Here is a 23,223-nt window from a genome sequence, read left to right as displayed (position 1 = left end):
GCACACACCCATCACAGCAGTTGCACTGTGGTTGCGGTTCCCAGGCATGTGCCCTTTTCCTTTAAACACTACAATAAAGACTCGTGTTTTGCTTGAAGGAGTTTCTATTAGCCTTAGTTTACCAGCCATGGGAACACCTCCAGATTGTGTGTAGAAAAGCTATAGTCCTTTTTCTCAGACACAGGGACACAAAAGCTCAAAACCCTCAAATCTATTGTCTGTGTTTCTTCATGTGAGGAAAGCCAGAAGTGTCCGGTATTTAAAAATACAGATGTAAGAGAGATCTTACTGCAAATCACCTAGTAGTATAGCTTTGTAGTAAGCAACCATCCTCTCCATTAGATATGCCTGGGAGTGGATTTCTGGGTAGGTATCTTCCTGCAATTAGCTTTCCAGGACAGAGAGACTGAGAAGTTTCAGCTGCACTGGTTGAAGAATGATCATAACTTAGTGTTTGACCTCTGTTTTGGGCAAAAGCCAACGCATCACCACCTTATAAATTATTGTTCAATTCACTCCTGAAGCAGATAGTAAACAATGTTTGCAATTCCAGTAAAGTGAGCCTTGAGAATCGATGTGAGGAACGTACCACCCAGGCTGGACTTCAGCAACAGAGAGGAGACTCTTTCTTTGGTACACTTTGTGAGGAGGTGCTCAGACTACTTGCTTAGTCTTAATGCTTGACTCATTCTTAGCAATACAGATGGGCACTCTGGTTTCCCTATAAGCCCCCTTGGAAGAGAATCTATTTGCAAAGGGATGGTCAGCAGGAATCATTAATCTTCTCCATGGTACATCCTCCTTGTAGACTTCTGCGGACCAAGAAAACTTTACCAAAAAGACCTTGATCCCTGAAAATTGTGCCCTAATGCCACATGAAGGGGTGTATCTACCATCTACAGCATCACAACATGCAATTCAAGAACAGTACAATATTAAAACTATCATTCCTGTAAAACTAGCACTCCTGGAAGACAGCTAAGTATTAGAAAAAATGTTTGAAAGTTAAAATAAGGGCGTTTAGTTTAGAAGAACCATGACAGAAGGGGCACCAACTGAAATTTCAATCCAACTGTAAAATAATTAGGTTAATTAACATACAGAGGCACCATTAATTTGTCTCATGATACCAGTTCCCACTTTACTCTCACATGAAAAAGGTGTCAGCTGGGGTCAAGTTAAAGAACAGAGAAGACAACACTTAACAGTTGTGTCACTGGAGTTATTCAAAGGAACATGAAGTCTAGTAACACACAGTGAAACACTGATTTTAGGAAAGGCTTACCTAACATGGACTCCAGTGGTGGAAAAACAAGGTCTACCAGGATTACTATGCCACTCCACTCCTGAGCAGCTGCTTGCCTTGCTTATGAAACATCACTCAACAGCTATATTTTTCCTTTCAGATGAGTTATTATACCTTTATACCTCCTTCTTCCTATGTACCTATTGAGAAAAATGGTTTAAATTAAAAAAAGCAAGTGGGATAAGTAAGAAAAACAGATCACAGATGTAATTTCTTCCCCTTTGCAAGACTAAGGTAAGGAACCAGTAGGTACCTCTCCCCTTAAGTGAAAGCAAGTCCAAAAGTAAGTTGATGCTGAATAAGCATCAACTTACGCAGTTGAGCCCAGAGAAGGAAATACTTGTCATTTAATTTTTGACATCCCTGTGTTACCTTGCCCTTGTTGCTTCCACTCTTGCTTCTGCTGGTGTATCATGTTTATCTCACCTTTCTCTTTTCCAAGTGAAACTGTAATTCTGTTCCTTGGGGTGACTGAGAGAAGGGCAACCACCTGCGGTTGGGTGGGTTTGCCTGTATCATCAGTGCACAGCAGTCAAACTTCCACCTACCTCAAAAGCACGCAGTCTCAAAGTGCAGTTTTGCACAAAACTGAGGTTTTGTTTAGAGCAATCTGACCAGAATTGTGTTAAGAGCAGGAGTACAGTTATATCCAGGGTGAAAGGGACAGGACATGACATTGCCTGTGATGTCTCTCACGTGTGAGCCCAGAGCAGCGATTCCAAAATGCTGAACAGAAAAATTTTCAAAGCTGCAGGAGGAACTGAACTTCAGCTCTGTACACAGTGCTATGTTATTTAGCACTTCATCAAAAGAGACATGAGTTTTATTTTGGACAGTAGACTTTATTAGAAATTTTCTCCTCATTCATCAGTAAATTCACATTAAAATATGCTGAAGGCAGCTCAGTCTAAACATTTGACGTCCTGCCGTAACAACAACTTCCAGTTTAAAAACTAGATAACTGATCAGGCAGATAACTTGAAACATGTAAGAAATGCAAATAGAAAGCAGCATCTTAAAAAATGGGACGAGCCTGAAAAATTAATACATTTCAGGTGGAGTTGAGGAAAAAACCAAAATCAGTCACCCCAGGATGGGAAACAGTAAAATGAGAACTCCACAGACTCTAAACAGATAAATAAACATTATAACCACACATACATTAAAAAGAGAACCAAGTACTTAGAGTTCATACCACATAAAAATTATAAATTTATTCAAATAAAAAAAGTGACAAGCTTTCTAAAATACAAATATCCTAAATTCTTGGGATAGTGAACACTTTGTTATAAACTGCAGAACTTTGGAGGGACTAGATTTGGTCTTGAAAACAATGGACTGCATCTTACTGCTGCCACATCCAAAAATGGATCTTTCTGACAACATATGCCAGTTTTTTTCCTCTTGTGTTTTTAAATCATATACTCTTCTTCTAGACAATGATCTGTTTTTTTAAATGCTAGAACTTTTAGATATTTTAAGCCTGATTATGTTGAGTGCTGAACACTCAAAGCTCTCAACAACTCTGGATACCAAAAGCAAGGTTTAAATATTTTTCCAAGTTATTGCAAAGATTTTTCCTTTGCTAATTTATATTTATCTATTGGGGTGAGGCATAGAAGAGAGAAAAAAGAAATTTTAAAAAATCACATTATCGAAGAATGCTCTGTCCTGCATGACTGGATCTTGCAGTTCAGATTTTCTATTGGCATTTACTAGAGGCAACAAAGATAAACTCATACATGAGAGATGAGAATAATGGCCTTCAGGACTGTAAACACAACAGGCAACAAATACACGAATCTCGATCAAATCAATGTTTTCACATTCTTTAGTAGTCCCCCACAGTGATCTGCTTTCACTGGTTCAGAAAAAAATATATATTAAAAATTAAATAACACTTAAGTGTCCATCACAAAGATTTATATTTTGCTGTAAACAATTTTCTGCCATTTGCATTGATGTAGTCCAATGTGAGGCCAGAGGTTTCTAGATGTCTTATTGGTACTGTAAATAATTTTTCAGAGACAGAGGCAAAGGTAGAATTTCTATGTCATGCAGGCGGTCTCTGCCAAGAGCAAAACGAATTGATCTTCGGCACAAGTCCATTAAAGGCAGGGGTTCCGCTGAAAAAATACAAGAAAATAAAGAGTTAATTTTTCAGCATCTCCATTTACAGGCAATGTTTTATTTATTAACATAGATTCTGTACTGTACTAAGCAGTCATAAAGATAGCAATGGTATCGTGAAAAACCTGACAACCACAAGGCAATTAAGATAATCAATAGAAGCAAGGACAGAATTCTATGCATTTCACCCGTAGTAAGTGACTGCAAATTTTCAGACTGAGCTTCCTTATCTCTAAGGCTTAATGTAATAATCCAAAAACACTCTTTGGGTTTATCAAGTTGCAGCACAAGAAGTTATTATTTCTAACAAGATTTCTAGCAAAAAAAGCTTCTACTCTGTTTATAACACAACATTTCTCATGCCATGTTAACGTGAACTACGCTGACAACTTCTGACCTTTACATACCAGTTCCTTCTGCATCTTAAGAACTAGAAATGGTACTTAAGGGTAACCAAACTTCTCAGCAAACACTGCTTTTCCCACAACACTCTCTTAGCCTTTCTTTCTAGGAAGTTCATTGGAAGAAAAAAACTAAACAAAACACCCTCAAAAATCTAAAGGAAATTTAGCCTTTTCCTCCATGAATAAATTAGGGGAGGAGGATTCAGCTGACTAGAAGGCAGGGTGTGTGTTCTCATACATACATACATACACAATCACCCTCAAAATATGCAAACAACATCTGTAGATGCCCTTAGTTTAATTTAATAGAAGTGAGTTAAGTAGCTGTCAGAAATGCTTGGCTGGTAGCACTTAGGATGGGAGGCTGAAGCCCCACGATCTGCAGCATCTCAAACCAAGACTCCCACAGAATGGCAGGAGCAACTTCCATCTAATAGTAGCATGAATGACCTCTGTGATTGCAGAGTTTGCAATGGAAATCTTTCTGCAGTAAGAGCAAAAACTAAAACCTGGACTAAAGTCTTTAACCAGTTACAGCTATCTTGAAGAACAACTTTAACCAGAAGGATCTGGTTGCACATGTTGGTTTCTAAGGGTAAGAGCTTAAAAGACTACAGGAAACTCTGCCTCTGTGTTATAAAACAGTAGTCGCCTTTAAAACCTTACTAGTACTTTCAAATGGAGAAAAAAAACCGTCACGTGCCTATATTATGATAGCCTTTTATAAACTTGACAGATTATTTACAAGTACTCAACACTGTACAGCACTCTGTGGTTTCATCAGGAGTTCTTTTATGTGCCACATGTAGATTTACACAAACGATGTTAATCTACCAATCCTTTAGCTGATACTGTTTTAAAACCTACTTGAAAAAAATCATTACAAAGCACAAAATATCCAACTTAAGGATTGGTTTTATGCTATATGGTACTGGTATATGCTATAATTGTCTGCTCTGATGACACACTGACTTAATGGATTTTCCATCATTAATACTAGCATCATATTTTATTTGGATAGTCCACAGTTCACTATGGGGCTTCCCAAACATCTCTAGGGACAAAGCTTAGAAAGCATTCTGTTCTACACTGAAAGACTAAAAAGCTTATTTAACTTTGTAACCGCTTCAGTGACTCAGATACAGAGTCTACTTTGCCTTAAAAATCCACTGAATCTGTAGTTTCGGCTATTAAAAGATTAAAAAAAAAATAAGAGTTATCACATTCCAGCAATAAAGTAACATTTTCTGTACAGTGGTGATGTTAGGTATTATTTTTATATACCAGAATCATGAACATTAAACCTTACAGGATGAAACCATAAAATTCATTAACCAGGATTAATAAGTAGGAGCAAAAATAGCTCCTGAGTTCCAGGACACAGAATACAATACATCTTACAAGTCTTACACCATAAACAACAATTTTCTGAGTATCTTCCCAGAATCTCTGAGGTCCCATTAAGAAGATGTAAAATAAAGACTAGGAGTGTTTAAAACCACTAACTGACCGTGTGGTCTCTTTTTTTTCCCCCCAGACAAAGGAATACGTAAAACGTAGCCATCTGTGCAGCCAGGCACAGAGCTAATGCTAAACTTCAAAACGCAATTGAAAGAAAGGTTAAAATATTTTTCAAGCTTGAAATGCTAAATGAATGTCGCCTGTCTCACTTCTACAGGGAATTTTCAAATGCTGCAGAAAAAGCCCCCAAGTGTTTGAAACAGCTGCTAAATTATACACACTGAATGTGTTTTTGAAACTTGAAAATTTAACTATATTCTTTTAGTTCTCCTTTCTATCCAACAGCAGTTCAAATCTACAACAATATTAGAACAGGTTTGTCCTACAATACTAAATAAAAGTTATGTTTTCTAGGGTGCTGGCTGTAAGAACTTGAGGGAAAATTGTAATAATAGCATTTTAAGTAAAAACCTTTTACAGCTGTGAATAGTCCTAAATTATCAAAAATTTAGTTCGGGAAAAGAAAAATTTTGGTTTTCATAATAGCTTATGGAATAATGATAGTACTGTTTATAATTAAAGACTGACAATTTTGGAGCAGCCTAACTCAAGACGCATTATTAAACATTTGGTATGTACCTTACAGCAAGCAACCTCCCATCCATCACATCTCACATTTTTACTACGTATTTCACAAAGGAGATTAACATGGAAAAAAAGTTTGGGTTTTAAGCAGCACGAGTTTGGTTCTGAAAACTGTGTGAGTTCCCAGGGGAGGCATTTGTGTGGCCGTGGGGAAGAGGCCAAAGGCGGCTTGAATCAAGGCTGTGCAGACCTTTGCTCCTGCGCTCTGCGGCCGCTGGGAGAGCTTTCAGCTCTGGCACCCGGGTGCATCCCTGCCCTGAAGCTGAGGAGACACCCTTGGCCATGCCCCCTTCTCCAGCACACCAGGCCCTGGGCCAGACGGGTGCCACCATGTGCCCCAGCAGGTCCCTTGCCTTGGGAACCGGCAGAGCAAAGGCAGGCAGAGTGTTGGCCATCCCCTGCTAGACAGGAGCAAGTGGTAATTTCAGAGATGCTTTAACGTTCACCAGGTGCCAGTTATCTGGCGTTCATGTGCTCTGCCATGCCCCCATTGCTGCTCCAACAATTCACCAGTTGGGAGGCATTTCCTGCGCTGGAGCTTGGGAGAGAGAACTGGGATGATGTGACCACAGCACAGTGTGCCAGCAAGAAAAGGGACCACTGCAAAGAGGCTGGCTTATCATCTGCTGTAACGGCTGAAATGTCTCTTTCACACACATGCAAACACCAAAATCACTTCAGGTTTTCAGAGAAATTCAGTCACAACTTGGTCCTTTTGGGAAGGAATGGAAAAGTTCAACCATCCTGAGCATATACTGCATGCACCCCAGCTAACACACACACACAGGCTTGATGTATCTGAAACGCTCCAGCAGCACATTTAAACGTTCAAAACAGTATTTCCAAAATGCTATTTCCATTTGAGATCATATAAATAATGCTGAGAAAAGAATATTCTACTAATGCAAGAGGTGGGAGGATGCATGTTCTGAAGCCACATGGTCAGCTCTAAGGTTGGCTACTGACAGCGCCTTTCACAACGTTAAATATTTATCTTTGAAAACCATCTAAATTCAGGGATATTAACCGATTGTCAGATCATCTCACTACTTAGTATACCCAATAAGCATTGTAGGTGTTATATTTTTAGAATAACCCACAACGGAATGGAACTGGAGCATTCAAGCCCCCCAGAAGAACACAAACCAGACGTTCTGCCGAAGTTATGTGAACTCCAGTAATGGTCTTGCCATTAGAAAAAGGAGGAATGAATTGCTGAGCTGGAATGCAAAATTGTAAAGAAAACATGATTCACAAGAATGGCTCTTTGTATTAAATTCCCAACCAGGCTAAGCAATTCAAAGCCAGACACTCCAGGGCAGGGGAGCGAGCTTTGCACAGGAAACCCAGCGCTTCCTCTCAGGCTGCGGCAGAGCTCCCAGGGAAAAGCGCAGCTACAGCTCGTTGGGTAACAACCTCTGAGCCCCGGGCAGCCCCCGTCCCCTTCCCCAACAGACTTCAAGGCATCATCTTCTCATTTAAAGCTCACTATGAAACCTCTTCGCCCAAAGGGAGCCCCTCGTTACTGACAAATTACAGAAAACTATTTTTCACAAGGAAAAAAAAACAGGGAAAAAAATAATACTGCTTAATTTAGACGTCAGTTTAATTCCCACGTCTCCCAGTTTTGTATTGGTAGTTTACAAGAAGGCCCATTAAAGAAAATAGCAACCCAAAAAAAACCCCACAAAAACCCAACAGCTAAGAAACAGCCCTTTTCTTCCACTCCTCCTCAGAAGTGTATCTGGAACAGACCCACCGTGGCCCACACCTGAACACAGCAACACAGCTCCTCTCACCCAGAGCTGCTTTTCACCAAATGGTGTACGGAATCACTTAAATGGTGATTTAACAGAATAGCTAATAGCTTAAAAATGGCTTAAATAAGCTATTCAATAACTTGAATTAAATTAAATAAATAAAAAGAGTTATTTAGTAGCTATCTAGCTATTAATAACACAAAAAGGCTGTGTTTATATATCTAGATGTATTTGTTCTAATGCTATCACTGACAGTTTAAGGACAAAGGCAAAGAGGGGTTTGTGATGAGAAACAACTATGTGCTTGAGAGGATTTCTCCAATAAATATGCATCTGCGATAGCAATTTGCACATCATTACCAGCTGAAAAGTTCATTTAGTTTTGGCAACCTGTAGTTATTTAACAATCTGGCACTCCAACAAAGCTGCCTCATCTTTGTAAACAGGCTTTTACAGTTGAGATACTATAGTCATTTAGCATCCAGTAACACTAAATGTTATTAACTGCAATGTTACATAAGGCTCATACAAAAGAGCAGCTTTTAGCACACAGCAGTTATTTGCCAAATACTCATTTTTTTAAAGACTTTTTTAAAGCTTTAACAGCAGATAACGTTCATGGCTTTCATTAATCTATGAACAACGTATTTTTATCTCATTTTATAAAATCAGAGTTGACTGGGGGAAAAAAACCCACAACTAAAGCAAAATTAAAGCTGGTTGAAAGACAAAGGAAGTTTTTGTGAGAAACATTATCACCAAAAATTAAGAACTTTTTTTTAGTTATTTTATAGGTCTACATAAGATACCAAATTATCTTATATTTTTATATTTTTAGCCTTAAACTTATTAAAAAGCCCTTATATTCAGTGATTCATGTTACTGTTTCCAACTGCTTTAAGGTAGCTTTAAAGTCAGGTTAAAAAAAAAAAAAAGGAATAAGAAAAAATACAGTGTTAGGAAACAGAGATGCAATCACACATCATGAAATCAGTGGATGACATCTCCCCAGTCTTAACTTTTCTGTGCTAACCACAGTACCACAAGGGAAGAGCCAGCTCATTAATTTCTTGCCCATCAGGACGCCCATCAGCTGGCCAAGGAGGGAGGTGAAGCAGCACCACCTCAACAATGGGAAAATCAGCTCTTGCAAAAGTAGTACCTGCCTGGTGCACGGAGGAGTCTTGAGAAGTAGGGAAATGCATGATGATTCTGTTTGTATCCTAACTGGGAATAAAATTTTCTATACACGTTACGTACTTAGTGGCTATTTGCCCAGTGCTCCTTCCTGCCCTCTTTGCCACCAATAAGTCAGCATCACCCAGGTTCCTGCCCTGCACTGCTTTTCACTTCTCCATTTTAATCTCATACTTGGCCAAGATCAACAATCATCATCATCATCATCTTTAGAGGGATGATGTCCCCAAGAGTACTGGAAAGGGGATCCAACATGGATATGAGATGACATTCTTAGACTGTCCCCATAAACCAGGTGGGACAGGAAAGCTCTCTCCATAGCTCATCACCACTCTGCTACCTGATGCCCACCTGTTCCCATGGACAATCCTCTGTCCCCCATCAGGACACCTGAGTGCCCACTGCACTCCAGAGTACAGCACATTTTTTTTAATCCTTTTTCTTGAATTTTCCCCCTTCTTTCAGGTATTAGAACACCTGCTAAGGGGTAACATGGCCTAAGTGTTTCCATTAGGGTAATTTAGGGTATATATAAATTTGTAATTACCATTTAATTATTACATACAATAAACAAACATATGTGAGTCAGGAGTTTTCCTTTCAACTTTTCTGCCGAAGCTAAATGATTGTTTTAAGTTTAGCAATACCGGCCAAATTCTTTCCCCCCCACATAATTTGGTACATAAATACAGCCCCGTGACATATTTATGGCTTTCCTGATGCAACTGATGGAAAATTTGAGTCATGTTCCTTAAATGGCACAATCTTGAGAAAGGAAATTGCAAATAATATATTAAAGAACACAGGCTATGACCAGTCATAAAAAATGCTAATAAATCTCCTAACAGCAATGAAAATTCAGTCAAAGGATAACAGGATAAAAGAAATCACTTATCTATTTTTCCCACAGATGTCTTTAAGTTCTGCAGCCTAACCCAGCAAACCACGCAAATGAAGCACCTTAGATCGTCACATCTTAATTACAGCTCAGGTGATCCAGGGGAATCACCACTCTAAATGAATTCTGCCATTCAAGAGGGAACACCCTGCTTTGTCATAAGAGCATTGCCATTTTTCCCTAACTCCCGTGTTTATCCACCCGAGAGCGTGGGTGGATAACCCCAGACTACCAGCAGACTGATGCTGGCTCTGGCAGAAGCGGGGTGCTACGCCGCCCCGGGAGCAGGGGACGGTGTTATGGTGGGCACAGCACACCCACCCCTTCCCTCAGCCCCCCCGCCATCGCCCTCCCACCCCGGCAGCTCCTTCCCATCCAGCTGGAAGCCATCCCCCTCGCTTCTTCAAAAGCAGCGTACCGGGGGGCAGATGGCGAGGGGCTTTTGTTATCAGTCAAGGCTGCTCAACAGCCGCTGTCTCCAGCAGTTGTCCACTAGGACAAATAAAGCTTTATGGAGTACCACAGCAGCACCTTGCTTTGAGCAGACAGGGTGGGGAAGTAAAAACACAGAAATAACACAAACACCGCCCCCCCGTATGTGAGCTAATCCACATCCCGCAAAAATTTGGTGCTTGAAATTAAGAATGTTGAAGGGAAGGCAAAGCTTGAGTAGAGGGAAGGACTCGGGGGTTAACCTCCCTCCTCCTCCTCCTCCGCACGTCTTGTGCCGGGCAGGGGGATTGTTTTACAGATACCTTTGGCTTTTAAGTGTTAAATGCAGTTAAGCACAGTTTAAAACTTCAACCGGGCATCATTTAGCAGAATTATGCTGAAAAAGCAGCAATGAACAAGCACATATTCTGCAGTATCATTTGTTTTCAGTTAATGCTCTCCAGCTGTGCTTTCTTGAGAGGAAAAGAGTTGAAAAGCAGAACAGAATAAAAACAAACCAAAACCAATCCCAAAAGCCAGTGGCCTCCTGTTAGGGGTTCGATAAAGAATCTGTCATTTGTGCACAAGTACGTATCTCCTTACAGTTTCTTTTTTCCATGTCACTGTTTGCAATCTCCTATGAAGACGACACAAGACTTAGACAACTGGTCCTGGCTCATCAGCACCACAGCACGTGCCTAAATCCAATGAATTCAACGCAGGCTTAACATTTATTCTTAAAGATTTCAATTTAGCAGACTTCACACGCCTAAGCACGTTTTTTTAATCACTTTGGTTATAGGAGTGTTCTTCCTAGAAAAGTAATTTGTCTGTGTACATTTGTAGGGCAAAAATTTGGTGCTTGAAATTAAGAATGTTGAAGGGAAGGCAAAGCTTGAGTAGAGGGAAGGACTCGGGGGTTAACCTCCCTCCTCCTCCTCCTCCGCACGTCTTGTGCCGGGCAGGGGGATTGTTTTACAGATACCTTTGGCTTTTAAGTGTTAAATGCAGTTAAGCACAGTTTAAAACTTCAACCGGGCATCATTTAGCAGAATTATGCTGAAAAAGCAGCAATGAACAAGCACATATTCTGCAGTATCATTTGTTTTCAGTTAATGCTCTCCAGCTGTGCTTTCTTGAGAGGAAAAGAGTTGAAAAGCAGAACAGAATGAAAACAAACCAAAACCAATCCCAAAAGCCAGTGGCCTCCTGTTAGGGGTTCAATAAAGAATCTGTCATTTGTGCACAAGTACGTATCTCCTTACAGTTTCTTTTTTCCATGTCACTGTTTGCAATCTCCTATGAAGACGACACAAGACTTAGACAACTGGTCCTGGCTCATCAGCACCACAGCACGTGCCTAAATCCAATGAATTCAATGCAGGCTTAACATTTATTCTTAAAGATTTCAATTTAGCAGACTTCAGCACACGCCTAAGCACGTTTTTTGATTCTTAAAGATTTCAATTTAGCAGACTTCACACGCCTAAGCACGTTTTTTTAATCACTTTGGTTATAGGAGTGTTCTTCCTAGAAAAGTAATTTGTCTGTGTACATTTGTAGGAAGGCTGTACATAAAGAGTCATATATATAGATATACAGATATCTATCTCTGTAGAAACCCTTATCCAAGAGGCCACAATGTGCTTTACAGCTCTTACCCTCTAGGTGGGTTTATGATCCACCTAAAAAGGCCTCTAGATCAAGCACATTTAATATGTAGAACAGGAGCAACACAAAGTCTGGCCCAGGCCAAATCTACAACCAAACTTCACTGTGGAAACTTTCCTGAAAACCTTCATTTTCTGAATTACTAATTTAAATGTACATATGCATTATAATAATTCAATTTCCAGGAACAAAAAAATAGGCACAGGTATGATTCGTATTTGAAAACATTTTAACACACTATTTCTTCAATCTACAGATTCGTAAATTGCACTGCCCTCCAGAATTCAGAAGCTGCAGAACGGAGCCAGGTAATGAATTTTACCAGCAAACGAGCGGCTTTTTCAAAAAGGAGCAAAGCTCTGTAAGACACTGTGTTCATTACAGCTTGACAGATGTGCATGCTGCCAGAGAGCGAGAACGGCTGCCACTTCCCTTCTGAAAGAGGAAGCCCACGTATGATTTCACTCCCTCTGCGCCTTGGGAACATGCAAATAGGAAGGATGAGCTGGGAAGATTTGCTTTCTGGCCTTGATTTGTTTGTTCTTCTCCTCCCCTCAAATACTTCCACAAAACAACTCTCTTTGTTCCTGAACGCAGTAGGAAGGTAAATTGAGACAGTTACTTCAGTGATGATCTAAATGTTTTGTAGTAGAAGAGACACCTAACATAAATACATACTTTTTAAAACCAGCAAACAAACAAAATGAAGTGCTTGATGTTAGAGACAAGCCTAAGCTACAACTGTGGGTGTTAGAGATGAGCCTAAGCTACAACTGTGGGCTCCTTAGTTCCTCCCAACCCAAACTTCCCCAAGTTTAACATGTTGGGAATGAGGATTTGGCTTAGATTAATCTCTAATGTATACTTTATAGCTTTTACTCTTAGAAACACATTTATCACCATTAAATTCAGCTTGTGTGCCAGGCCATAAACTGGGAAGTTAAAATATATCAAGGTGAGCAAAGATTAAAGCTCAGATGAGAATTTCACTGAGTAGATGCATGGGAGTTCAAAGACAATGTTGTTCAGGGGTTATGGACAGATTTATAGGCAAAGTAATAACTGAGAAAGTTGAAGGAAAGTTCAGGTTTCAAGGGAGAACCACTGCAGACAACTATTGCAACAGGAGATCACACACCCCAAACAATATGCAACATGACGACTGAAATATTGTGAAACAATTTCGTGTGTTTTATCTCTTCATGAAACGTGCTTCGGAAATGGGCAAATAAAACACCCATGTCAAGCACACACCTGTAACAACCTTTATGGCTGTGAACAAGTCTTTATTGTTGGGAGGGGGAAATTAGAAAGAGATTTTAATTAAATCTTATCCTGTCCCTCAATTCATTGGCACATTTCTGCCTTAATAGTATTACAGCAGATGATGAGATTTCTTGTTGGGAAACTTAATCGTACTGATTAAAATATTCTAAAATTCAAAATTGTAAGTTTCACAGCTGTTCTTAAGAACATTTTTTATTTTGGGTTAAGCTAATCAAGTACATCAGAGAGAGAATGAATGAAAGAGATGCACGCAAGAAGAGAAAATGCTGGAACTCTGTGGTGCTCCAGGTGGGTACCTGCCCCATCTGCCCCTCTCCCACTAACCTACTGTACCTACCTGGTGTATTTTGTATGCCATATTTATTGTGTGGGATGACTAAAATAACACATGCCCATTCAAGATTTCCATTCCTTACAACTCATATGTTCTCAGCTGGAAGCTATCACAGTAGTTTTCTGTATGGGTGTTTAGTATCACACTAAATAAAAGTTACTCTAGTTAGCAATTAAATTGATTCAAAGCATCTTCTACATCACATTGCACCACAATGGAGCTTTCTTCAAAGTTTTACCATATTGACAGGGCAAGAGAACTGACGACTCCTCTGCTTAAATTAATACAAATTGTGCTGAGCTCTTTAAGACAATAAATATTTGACTACATTCCTCATATCATTGTTATATGACATTTTCTCAACTGCTTCAATTTAAATTACCCGGAGGCTCCAACATATGCAGATTTCCTCAAACCAAGCGAAAAAAATGGCTGTAGTGTGTCATTTAAATTTTAATGCCATTGTATACAAGCTAATGATCTCTAGGGGAGATCCACAAATACCAGACCTGACTCATCACTTTGTTACTCTAGTTTTGATATTAATAGAATTACACTGGAATAAATCTAGAGCAATAAAGTTGCAATTAGGTTCAATATAACAAATTTGATTCTGTTAGTTTAGTACCATTTATATGTTCAATTTCTTGAAAGTGATTTTTTTATGTGACATAATCTTTATTAGCAGAAAATGGGTACTGGAGATGACCTGAATTATTTTCATACTGAATTTAGGATTCATCATCGTTCCTAGTACGCAAACACAGCTGATGCTCTCTGAAAACATTTCTAAAGCCTTCATTTTGAACACAAATGCACTCTCGTATCACAGGTAGAGCACACGGGGCTGCCTTTACTCACCATTGCTCAGCTCTTCTCATCACAAGCTCCTGTTACCATCTTTCAGCCTTGACAAAGCTCTGTCTGAAATTTCACACTGCTGTGCCACTGCCTAGGACCAGCACACCCGCAATGTTGTCTTACAAATGGCCTGGTCATTTTGTGAGAAACAGAGTGTGGAAAGATGATTTCCATATTACGCTTTCCTGCACCCACTGTACATGAGGTACATCATACCCTAGAGCTTCTGAAGCAACAGCCTAAAACCCACTGGTGGGAGGGGAGAGGTGAGGGGTAGGTGGGCTAAGGAGAATGGTTTGTCTCTAAAGGGAGTTTTCCTGTTCCTGGGTACATTGTGGGGATCCAACATGATGATAAACATTAAAGATCACAAATCAAAAATCTGGAATCTCACATGGTATTACTAGAATCTGACAGCTAACCTGAGCTTTGCTCACACTGAACTTTTTCACCTCCAGGGCAGCATCACTGGGCAAAACTTTCCTGTACTTGGGCTTGCTGGATAAAAGGAGAGAAGGAGCCCTCTCTGATCTGTCTTCTCTGGCCTAACCAGCTGAGAAGGGAGGTGGCAGTTGTGGTGGAACCTGCTGCCAGTCTCCATTTATCCGTCACCCTATTCCTCAGGACACTGCTTAATATATTTGGAGAACTAGGCCGCAGCAGCGTACCAGTCATGGCTTCTTCCCTCTCCTCCTCCAGCCCTCCAGATCCAGCTAACACGTTTCTCTAGACCTCTCAAACACCACACATTGACTCTTCCCCCTGTGGCACTTCCTTTCTGTTCCAATGACCTCAGACACAAAGAGGAGGACAGCAAGAAGTGACCAGGGGGGCTTTCACCCCAGCCCTCTCCTCCTCACATGCCTCCCAGCTTCACGCTTGGTCCTTCTGTCCTCATGCTTTGTGTTATCCACTCATGGTTGCATGACCACCATCTGCACAGGATGTCATTGATGTCAAACAAGATGAGGAGAAACCCAAGTGCAGCTGAACCACCGAGCGTGGCCACCCCCTGGAAGGACCTATAAAACACCATGGAGGGGCTGGGTTTATTGCTTCTTACTGATCCATTATCAGATAGTCTTTGTCCATAACCAGCCTTTTCCAGCTCCCTCTGTCCCCAACCACCAGCTGGCTAATGCAGTTGCACAGGTGTAAATGAAAGCATCATTTGGCCTGCAGAAAAGCTATTATAAACAAAGATTTATCTAGATTTTCAGATACCAAAGCCAATCTGTAAGGCTGGCAATTAAAAAATTGCATCTGGGAACAACAAAGCAAAGCTGAGCAGTTCGCTCAGCTCTTTAATGTACTTGCAGGCCTTACTTCTGTAGGGAAGGGAATCTCATCAACTCACTAATACAGCTGATTTCAAATAAGAGGGTAGAATGAAAGAAATTGAATATGTATTAAAATCTTTACAAGAATTTCTGCATGTTTGTATTTTCAGATTCCTGAAGAGATTCAGGTAGTAGCTTGAAACACTCAGCTCACTCTTACATGTACGCATGTATATACACAAGTACATATATAAAGCACATACGTACACACACACACAGAAGAACATAAAAAGGTATGAATATGAGGGAAACATTTGAACCACCCTCTCCTTCCTAAAAACATACTTCACTTATTTTAGTGGCAGTAACATACCATGGCGTTTAGTAACACAAAATAGCTATTGCTATTGGATTTTAGACAAAAGGAAGTAGACAAAAGAGATAAAGCTACGAACTGGAATTAATATTTTTCTACTTATATTAAGCACAATGCTGTGATTAATAGCACTGAAAAAATATTTCTAGAATTTTACAATTTGGACAAATGTGCAATCTCTTAGTACAAAATATAAACTAATTTCAACATGGTTTTAGGTACAAGAGGATACATTTTCTTATCCAGGCACTGGTAAATATGCAGGTTAAGGTTTTCAAGAACATGTGAGTTTATGCAAGCCCACACTTAGATACCACAATAAATGATCTGATTCATTACAGTGTCAAGCAGGCAGCAGAGCTCAGTGACGGCAATAAGGCCATTTCCAACCCCAAAAAAGAGATGGCATTTTTTGTCAACTTTTTCTTTGATATTTTATTTACAGTTTGGCATTTGACAATTTCAAAACTACATATAAAGTTCTTTAATGAGAAGAATTGTGGGTTGTTTTGGGGTTTGTTTAGTTTGGCTTTTTTTAATTAGTGGAATATCACTTTGATGCTAAATTTCCATCATGTTTTGCTAGATTCTAGACAGACTCCTTTACTACCAGCCTCCTATTTTGAATGCTAATTTTCATCTTTTTCTTAATGTGATTACAAAAATAAAAAGAACAAAGGTGAGAGACACCTATCAATCTCATTTCATGCTTGTGTGGTATGTATAAGCACATAGATTATTTGTATTTTTATATATATATATAAAACTCCACTATGCTTTCTTTTCAACCAAATTTTCTGACATATTAAACTACTTAAGTCTTATTTTGTCCTCTTATCAGCCATCTCCTTCCCTTTCTTCCATACTCCTACTCTCAAAGCAGTGTCACTCAGTGAACTGGGGTTTAAAAACGAAAAGCCCTTCTACCTGTGGGTCTGTAAACATCAGGCACAGTAATTTGGTTTTTTAAATCTAAAATCTAGGTGATACCAGTGCAACAGATGAAATGCTAAATTATCAAAACAAATTCTTAACTCAGTACTTAATCCAAAGTACAAACCTCCAAGATATTAAAAGCACATTCAGAATTACACACAGCACAAAAGAATGCTTCCCACCAAATTCCTTCTGTTCCCAGTCGACTCAGCCCTTTTCACTCCACTAGCATTGTCAGCAAAGCCAAAGGGAATTTTGCCAGGGTAAATACTGCTAAATGGGGTCCCCCATCCTTAGATATTTTGCTTTTATTTTACCCCGTTGCCAAGTAATTTCTGATGTCAATCTGCCTGTAAAATGAAGCGGATTATTATTTTTCCAAGTACTCCCAGTTTTGAGATCAACACTAACCCCTTGGGCATAAGAATATGCCCATGTCATTTTGATGTCTTGGATATTTCTTAACTAATTAAGTTAATCACATAAACAATTTCTGAGTAAAAAGCTACACAAAGCTTTCCAAAATCATGCTTCCTAAGGGTGGGAACAGCCACCCAGCCCAGTTCAATTTAACCTATCCTCTAAACTCATCGCATCAGGTACCTGTTTACTTTGGTTATGCGATTACTCCCCTGTCCAGGAGAAGAGATCGAGACCTTGTGCTTGTTTTAAATGTATTCAACCATACAGAAAATCCAAACCACAACCCCAAAGAAGCCTGTGGTCAAGCACTAGGGGCAAGAAAACTCAAGCGTTTATGGTAACCTGACTCACTCATGTATCCCATTTCCCAAAGTGCTGATGCTTGTTTTGCATCTCCTTCTTGTCCTTGCAAAAATCAGAAAACCTTCTTCAAAAAGCAGGGTTAACAAATCAAGGAAGATACTTTCCTTCAGAGTTGTCAGACAGAAACAAACACCACCAAAGCAGAGACATGAAGACCTGGGGCATCACAGCAATGAGAAAGGGACTGACTTTATCCTTCCAAGAGTCTCCCAGTTCAAGTGTCATCGAGGAGGAAGGGGCAGTGACCATCCAGAGTAGTTCCCCGAGAACTCCAAAGTGCAGCACTTGAGTGTGCTGCTCACTCGGTGCACCCATGCTACAAGGGTCTCCAAAAGACTGGAGCCCTCCATCACCTGCACCTCCTGGTTTCCTGTGCAACCACTGCCAGGACTGCAGGCAGGGAGGGAGGCAGGGCACGGACCCTCCTGCAGATCCCCTGCCTGGGAGGACTGGCAATTCAGGAGACTATGGAAAACCTTACTAATTGACAAAGACAAAAGCAACGTGGGAGCGGTAAGCACTACACCAAGATCAGGGGAAACATGTAAATGAACACAGGAAAAATAAAAATACAAATAAAAGGCTTTTTTCCTTTTTCTGTGTTACTGGTTAGTGTATTGTTTTCAATACAAACCTTATGCTTTACTTCATCTCTGTTAGTAATGACATATTTGTATGTTGATGTCATGCATTTCATATTCTGAACAAGCTATTTTTATACTATTTACTGTAATTTTATTTACTGATGCAAAAATCAGAATTCTGGAGTTTATATATTCAGGATCCTGGTACCGATCGATAAAAGCATTTCACTGTCTCTAAGGTAACTTTCCAGCTTAGTAAAAAAGGGCAGATGTTTTCATATGATTTGCTTTATTGATAAACCTTCTGAAGACAAAAGCAGGACTATGTATTATTCATTACTGCCTTTCCCTTGTTAGGCAGCATCAATTAAAACTGACCTTCCAGGACATTCTTCCCTTTAAAACTTCAAAGCCAGATAACAATCATTCAAAACTTATGGACCTCTCTGCCGCACAGCTTTGAACAAGAACTTCTACATGTGAGCAAAAGCAAAATTCATGGAGACCAACTTGTGTCATCACATGACGATCTCACAGAAGAGCAAAAGTCACCCTGCAGCGAAAGCAGACCCCAGCCCTTGTGTTTGGATTTTCAGTATGGACTGAGACTCAGCACACTGCATTTGTAACCTTCCAGCACAGTGTGAAGACATTCCCCATAAGAAGTTTTCATCTACTATTTTCTTCGCTATATCACTTTTTTTTCTTTATTTTTTTTTTTTTAGGAGCCAGATGTACACAATATTTCTCATTTCATCAAATTCATGCTTGGGATGATCCATATGGATTTGGCAACTACCGTTGACAGAAAAGATTACAACATTTTGCCTGTTTTGCCAAAATTGCCTGTTCCTCTTCTGTGCTCAGTAGTCACAGCAGGCAGCACAGACAAAGCATCCTTGCTTTCCAATACGTAAAGCTCAATTTTATATGCATTTTTCATGAAAAATTCAGCTTAGTCCATTCAAACATGGATGTCTCACAAAAAAAAAAAAAACCAACAATTTCATTTGAGGCTATTTAGAATGTCTGAATGAAAACTCTCTTACTTTTGTGAAGCAGTTTATGAAGACATCCTGGTTATAGAATTTTGTTAACAGAAAGCCATTTTCAAGGAGTCCTGAAATGAGAACAGGTTTCCCAAAAGTAGTGCATGGACTAGAAAAAAACTCCACAAATTTAGAAAGTTCAAAAGGCTGAGTTGCGTGTTCATCATGAAACGAGAACATGGAACACACCAAAGTTGTCTTCACAGAACTGCCACCCTCTGGTTACTCCCACATCTCTTTTTAAAGGCCTGCTCTGAAATTTTGTCTCCGCAAATTCTGCTCTAAAAGCTATTCACCCAACTTTAAAAAAATATTTATTTGCCTTGTAATAGCAAGGTATTTCCAGTTATTCACACTAAGATACTAATCGGCATGGACTTCTGCCTTGTTCCAGGTTTCACTGTGCTCTTGGCAGATATGATGCAGTTCCTCCCTGAGCTACTGGGGTTAAGCCATGCCACTTCCCACCAGAATTTGGACCAAGCCCAGGATTTGTGGTTTCTCTTAGGACAGAGGCATCAGAGGGGCAAGGGAGAGGAACAATAAGGGATTTATCAGTAGTAACAAAACATTTAGAGAAACAGGACTTTAGAGCAAGACTACATGCATTTCTATCTTCCATAAATTCCCAACCTTTAGTGACCCTCAGGTGCTGATGGCTCTCAACAAACTTCTATGTTTCAGTGCTGTTCTTCCAAATAGCTACTGCTTGTCTCATTCCTGAAAACTCATTTCAAAGTCAAAGTTCTAGGTTTTGGCATTTCTTTTCCATTGCCTATCCAAGCCAAAGCTGAGCTTCAGAAAAAATGAAGGCAAACATCCCCACACAGAAAGTCCTTAGGAGACAATGTCAAATTTGTTATTGGTTGAAGGGTAGCAACATTGATACCTGTCATGCTTTGGCTTCTCTGTTTTTCCAAAACACTCCTCCTGGGCAATATGGTACATTAGACATACAATAATTACAACGAGGGCCACAAATGCAGTGCTAACACACAGCTAAACCCATTGCCATACAGATGGGACATGTCCATAGTAAGTTTCCAATCCATCACTAAAACTTTAGTATTGAAGACCAAACTAATTGTATTTGTATGCAAAGTTATCTAGAGCCCTCAAGGCAGGGAAGTTGAAGGAATGACACAGAATAGAAAAGGTAAGCAAACCAGCACCTCTCTGAAGCCTCTGACTCTTTTCAGGATTCCTGGAAACTGCCTCTCATTCTGTGCAAATTGCTCCCCACAGACGTAACGCCGTGTATGTTCTCAATCCTGCAGAGCCTCCACAAAGCTCTACCCACCACAGCATTAAACCAGGTCTTTGGGAAGCTCTGCTCAAAAGAAGGTAAAACTAGGAGCGGTTATCAGGAATTCAAATAACACTGATTCCCCCCAAGTGCCATAAACAACTCATGATACACTTAAAAACAAAATACTGAATTTCCAGCAACAACTATGTTGCCCCTCTGCACCTACCACTTGCAAGAATTTAAAATATCACTTCAAAAACCTGCAGTCCATCTGATAAGAGCAAGATAGCACTGTTCCTTCAATGCCAGAATACTTTAAATCTTATGCACCTCTTTAACCTTGGCATTGAGAAACAAGAACCTCAGTTTCTTGCTGCACCTACGTGACTCCGTTCTCTCCGAGAGAAGAAGGCTATTGCTGACTGCTCACCTGGGAGCTCTGTGCAGGGCTGGCAGCCCCAGTGGGTCAGCAGTGCCAGGAGCCCATCTCGGGCAGCTTGGGGCTCCGTTCCTGAAAGCCCCAGCCCCGCTCAGCAGGTTACGGGCACACGTTACATCCTTCACAGGGATGTGGGCTGCGATGAAAATGAGGTTGGTCTCTGAGCTCACTTTCAGAAAGCCCACTCAGGAACCCAGATCAGCCATTTCCTCCTTGAAATCTCTCATTCCCAGAAGGAAAGAAGAAGAAACTAAGCCTCCCTGGCTGTAAGCATCTGCCAAGAAATTTTAAGTGTTCCCATCCAAACCCTCCTCCCTTGTCTTAAGCCTTCCATTTCTTGCTGTATTATAAATTACTCTGGGGAAATACCATAGACTCTGAACATTTAAAGTTACGTTCCTAAGTGGTAAACCATCAAGTTTTACTAGACTCTTTAAAATAAAATAGTGTGGTTTATCTGCAGAAGCAAATTATATATTGCTTTTTCTGTATTAATTATATGTTACGCGGATTAATGGCCACAGTAACAGCTAAACAGGCTTTTATTATGGAAGACTGCTGTATCTGAAACTAAACAAATATCACAAGGGTTGAACAAAGCTTTGGGGAATGCATCAAAATGCTATGTAAAGATTAGTTCACTTAGCTCCAAAATGGCTTGTCAAGTAACAGCAAAATAATTTGGTTTTTTTTAATTTGACTATAAGAGCATCTGACCTGTGGTCAGACAACAGGCAGTTACCTCTCAAAATGCTGGAGCTCTGGAACATGACGGCAGGTACAACTCTCTCCCTCGCAAGAGCTTCTCCTACACATATATCCTCCAATTTTGGCCTGTGACTATTCATTCCTTTATTAACAATCTCCTAATCAAATCTTTTGTTCCAGGAAGGTCATTGTAGGTTAAGAATAATGCATTAAAATGCTTTCAAAGTGTTTATAGAAAAATGTTGTAGAAAGGAAGGAATAGCTTAAGCACAACTGAGATTGTGCATCACTAATGGAAGCTTCCACAGAACCTGAGCATTTTGACAGGACGTCAGCCTGGGAGCAGAGCTCCTGAACCAGCAGAGATGCAAACAAACAGTACTGGCCAGCAGTAAATGCCTTCACTTGGCAGCAACTGATGGGACTGGTTTTGTTCACCAATAAAGGACGATTTACACATCCAAGTGGCATTTCAGTTTCCTGTAAGTGGTGACAGAAATTAGGGAAACAACATGAAAGGCACAGGACAGAGCACCCCATATTGACTCAGGACCAGTGATCGTTTTATCTGCACTTCAGCAAATTTTCAGGTATCTAACTTTGGATATTAGATGTATAATGAAATAGCACTGAGAAGTAACTGCTCACATCTGTAGGGAGAACAAAATGCAGTGTCATCAACTTAAAACTACGCATCTAACTAATAAAAACCAGCAGTAGAGAAAGAAATTATCATCTTGCATCACCTTAACAAGGCCTACAAGACACTACAGAAGTTGTAATTTCAACACTGTAAAAAGAACCACAGTGTTTTGGAGGAATCTGGAGGCTTTGTGTATACCAAACCATCGCACATGGGAAAACGTGGCAGTCGGAGAGGACTTATTCCTGGCTGACACATCCCCTACACGATGCTGGCCAAACCACCTGGGTCACTGTGACCAAGCTGGCTCTACTGCACGTACGTGGGGAGAGGAGCTGTGCTCATCGCGCTGCACAGCAACACCCAGCCATTTCTGAACTGACATATTGGTGTTGCACTTAGACCTGACACGTCCCTGGGGGGCCTTCTGCTTTGGAATTTAGAGGAGTGCTACATCACTTTGCTGTGCCTTAAAAGCGTTTTGTAAGAGAACATTTAGAGGCAGGCTTCTGTCTATGGCCTCTGGTGCAACTGCTGAAGCAGCAAAGATCCAGCTTGAGAGGCTGAGCTAGGAGCAATGTTTGTCTTGTGTTTGGAATGTGCCGGACACGAGATGTGGTACCAACTGGCAGACAACCGTGGCAAATACTCTGTGTGTATAATACAGGCCTGAAGAGCTGAGAAATCCCACAGTGGGAAGGAAAGGCCACGAGGATGTATCTCCCCAATGAACACAACTGACGTGAAAATAGGGTCCAGAGCCTTGTCCAGAACAAACACCCACATG

The 23,223-nt window shown here is 40.3% G+C and overlaps 1 protein-coding gene across 1 annotated transcript in view; it reads right to left on the bottom strand.

Moving 5' to 3' along the window:
* Positions 1-2,124: 2,124 nt before the first annotated feature.
* SPSB4 (splA/ryanodine receptor domain and SOCS box containing 4) overlaps positions 2,125-23,223 on the bottom strand; it is a 94,568-nt gene continuing 73,469 nt past the window's right edge. Inside the window, exon 3 of the mRNA XM_014960633.1 lies at positions 2,125-3,432. Within this exon, the coding sequence (XP_014816119.1) occupies positions 3,305-3,432 (128 nt within the window). The 3' untranslated portion in view covers positions 2,125-3,304. The remainder of the gene's footprint in view (positions 3,433-23,223) is intronic.

Source organism: Calidris pugnax, unplaced genomic scaffold (assembly GCF_001431845.1).
Source record: "Calidris pugnax isolate Ruff unplaced genomic scaffold, ASM143184v1 scaffold398, whole genome shotgun sequence".
Classification (NCBI taxonomy): Eukaryota; Metazoa; Chordata; class Aves; order Charadriiformes; family Scolopacidae; genus Calidris; species Calidris pugnax.
Note: the sequence above shows the minus strand (reverse complement) of the source record. Positions and strands in the feature narration are given on the sequence as shown.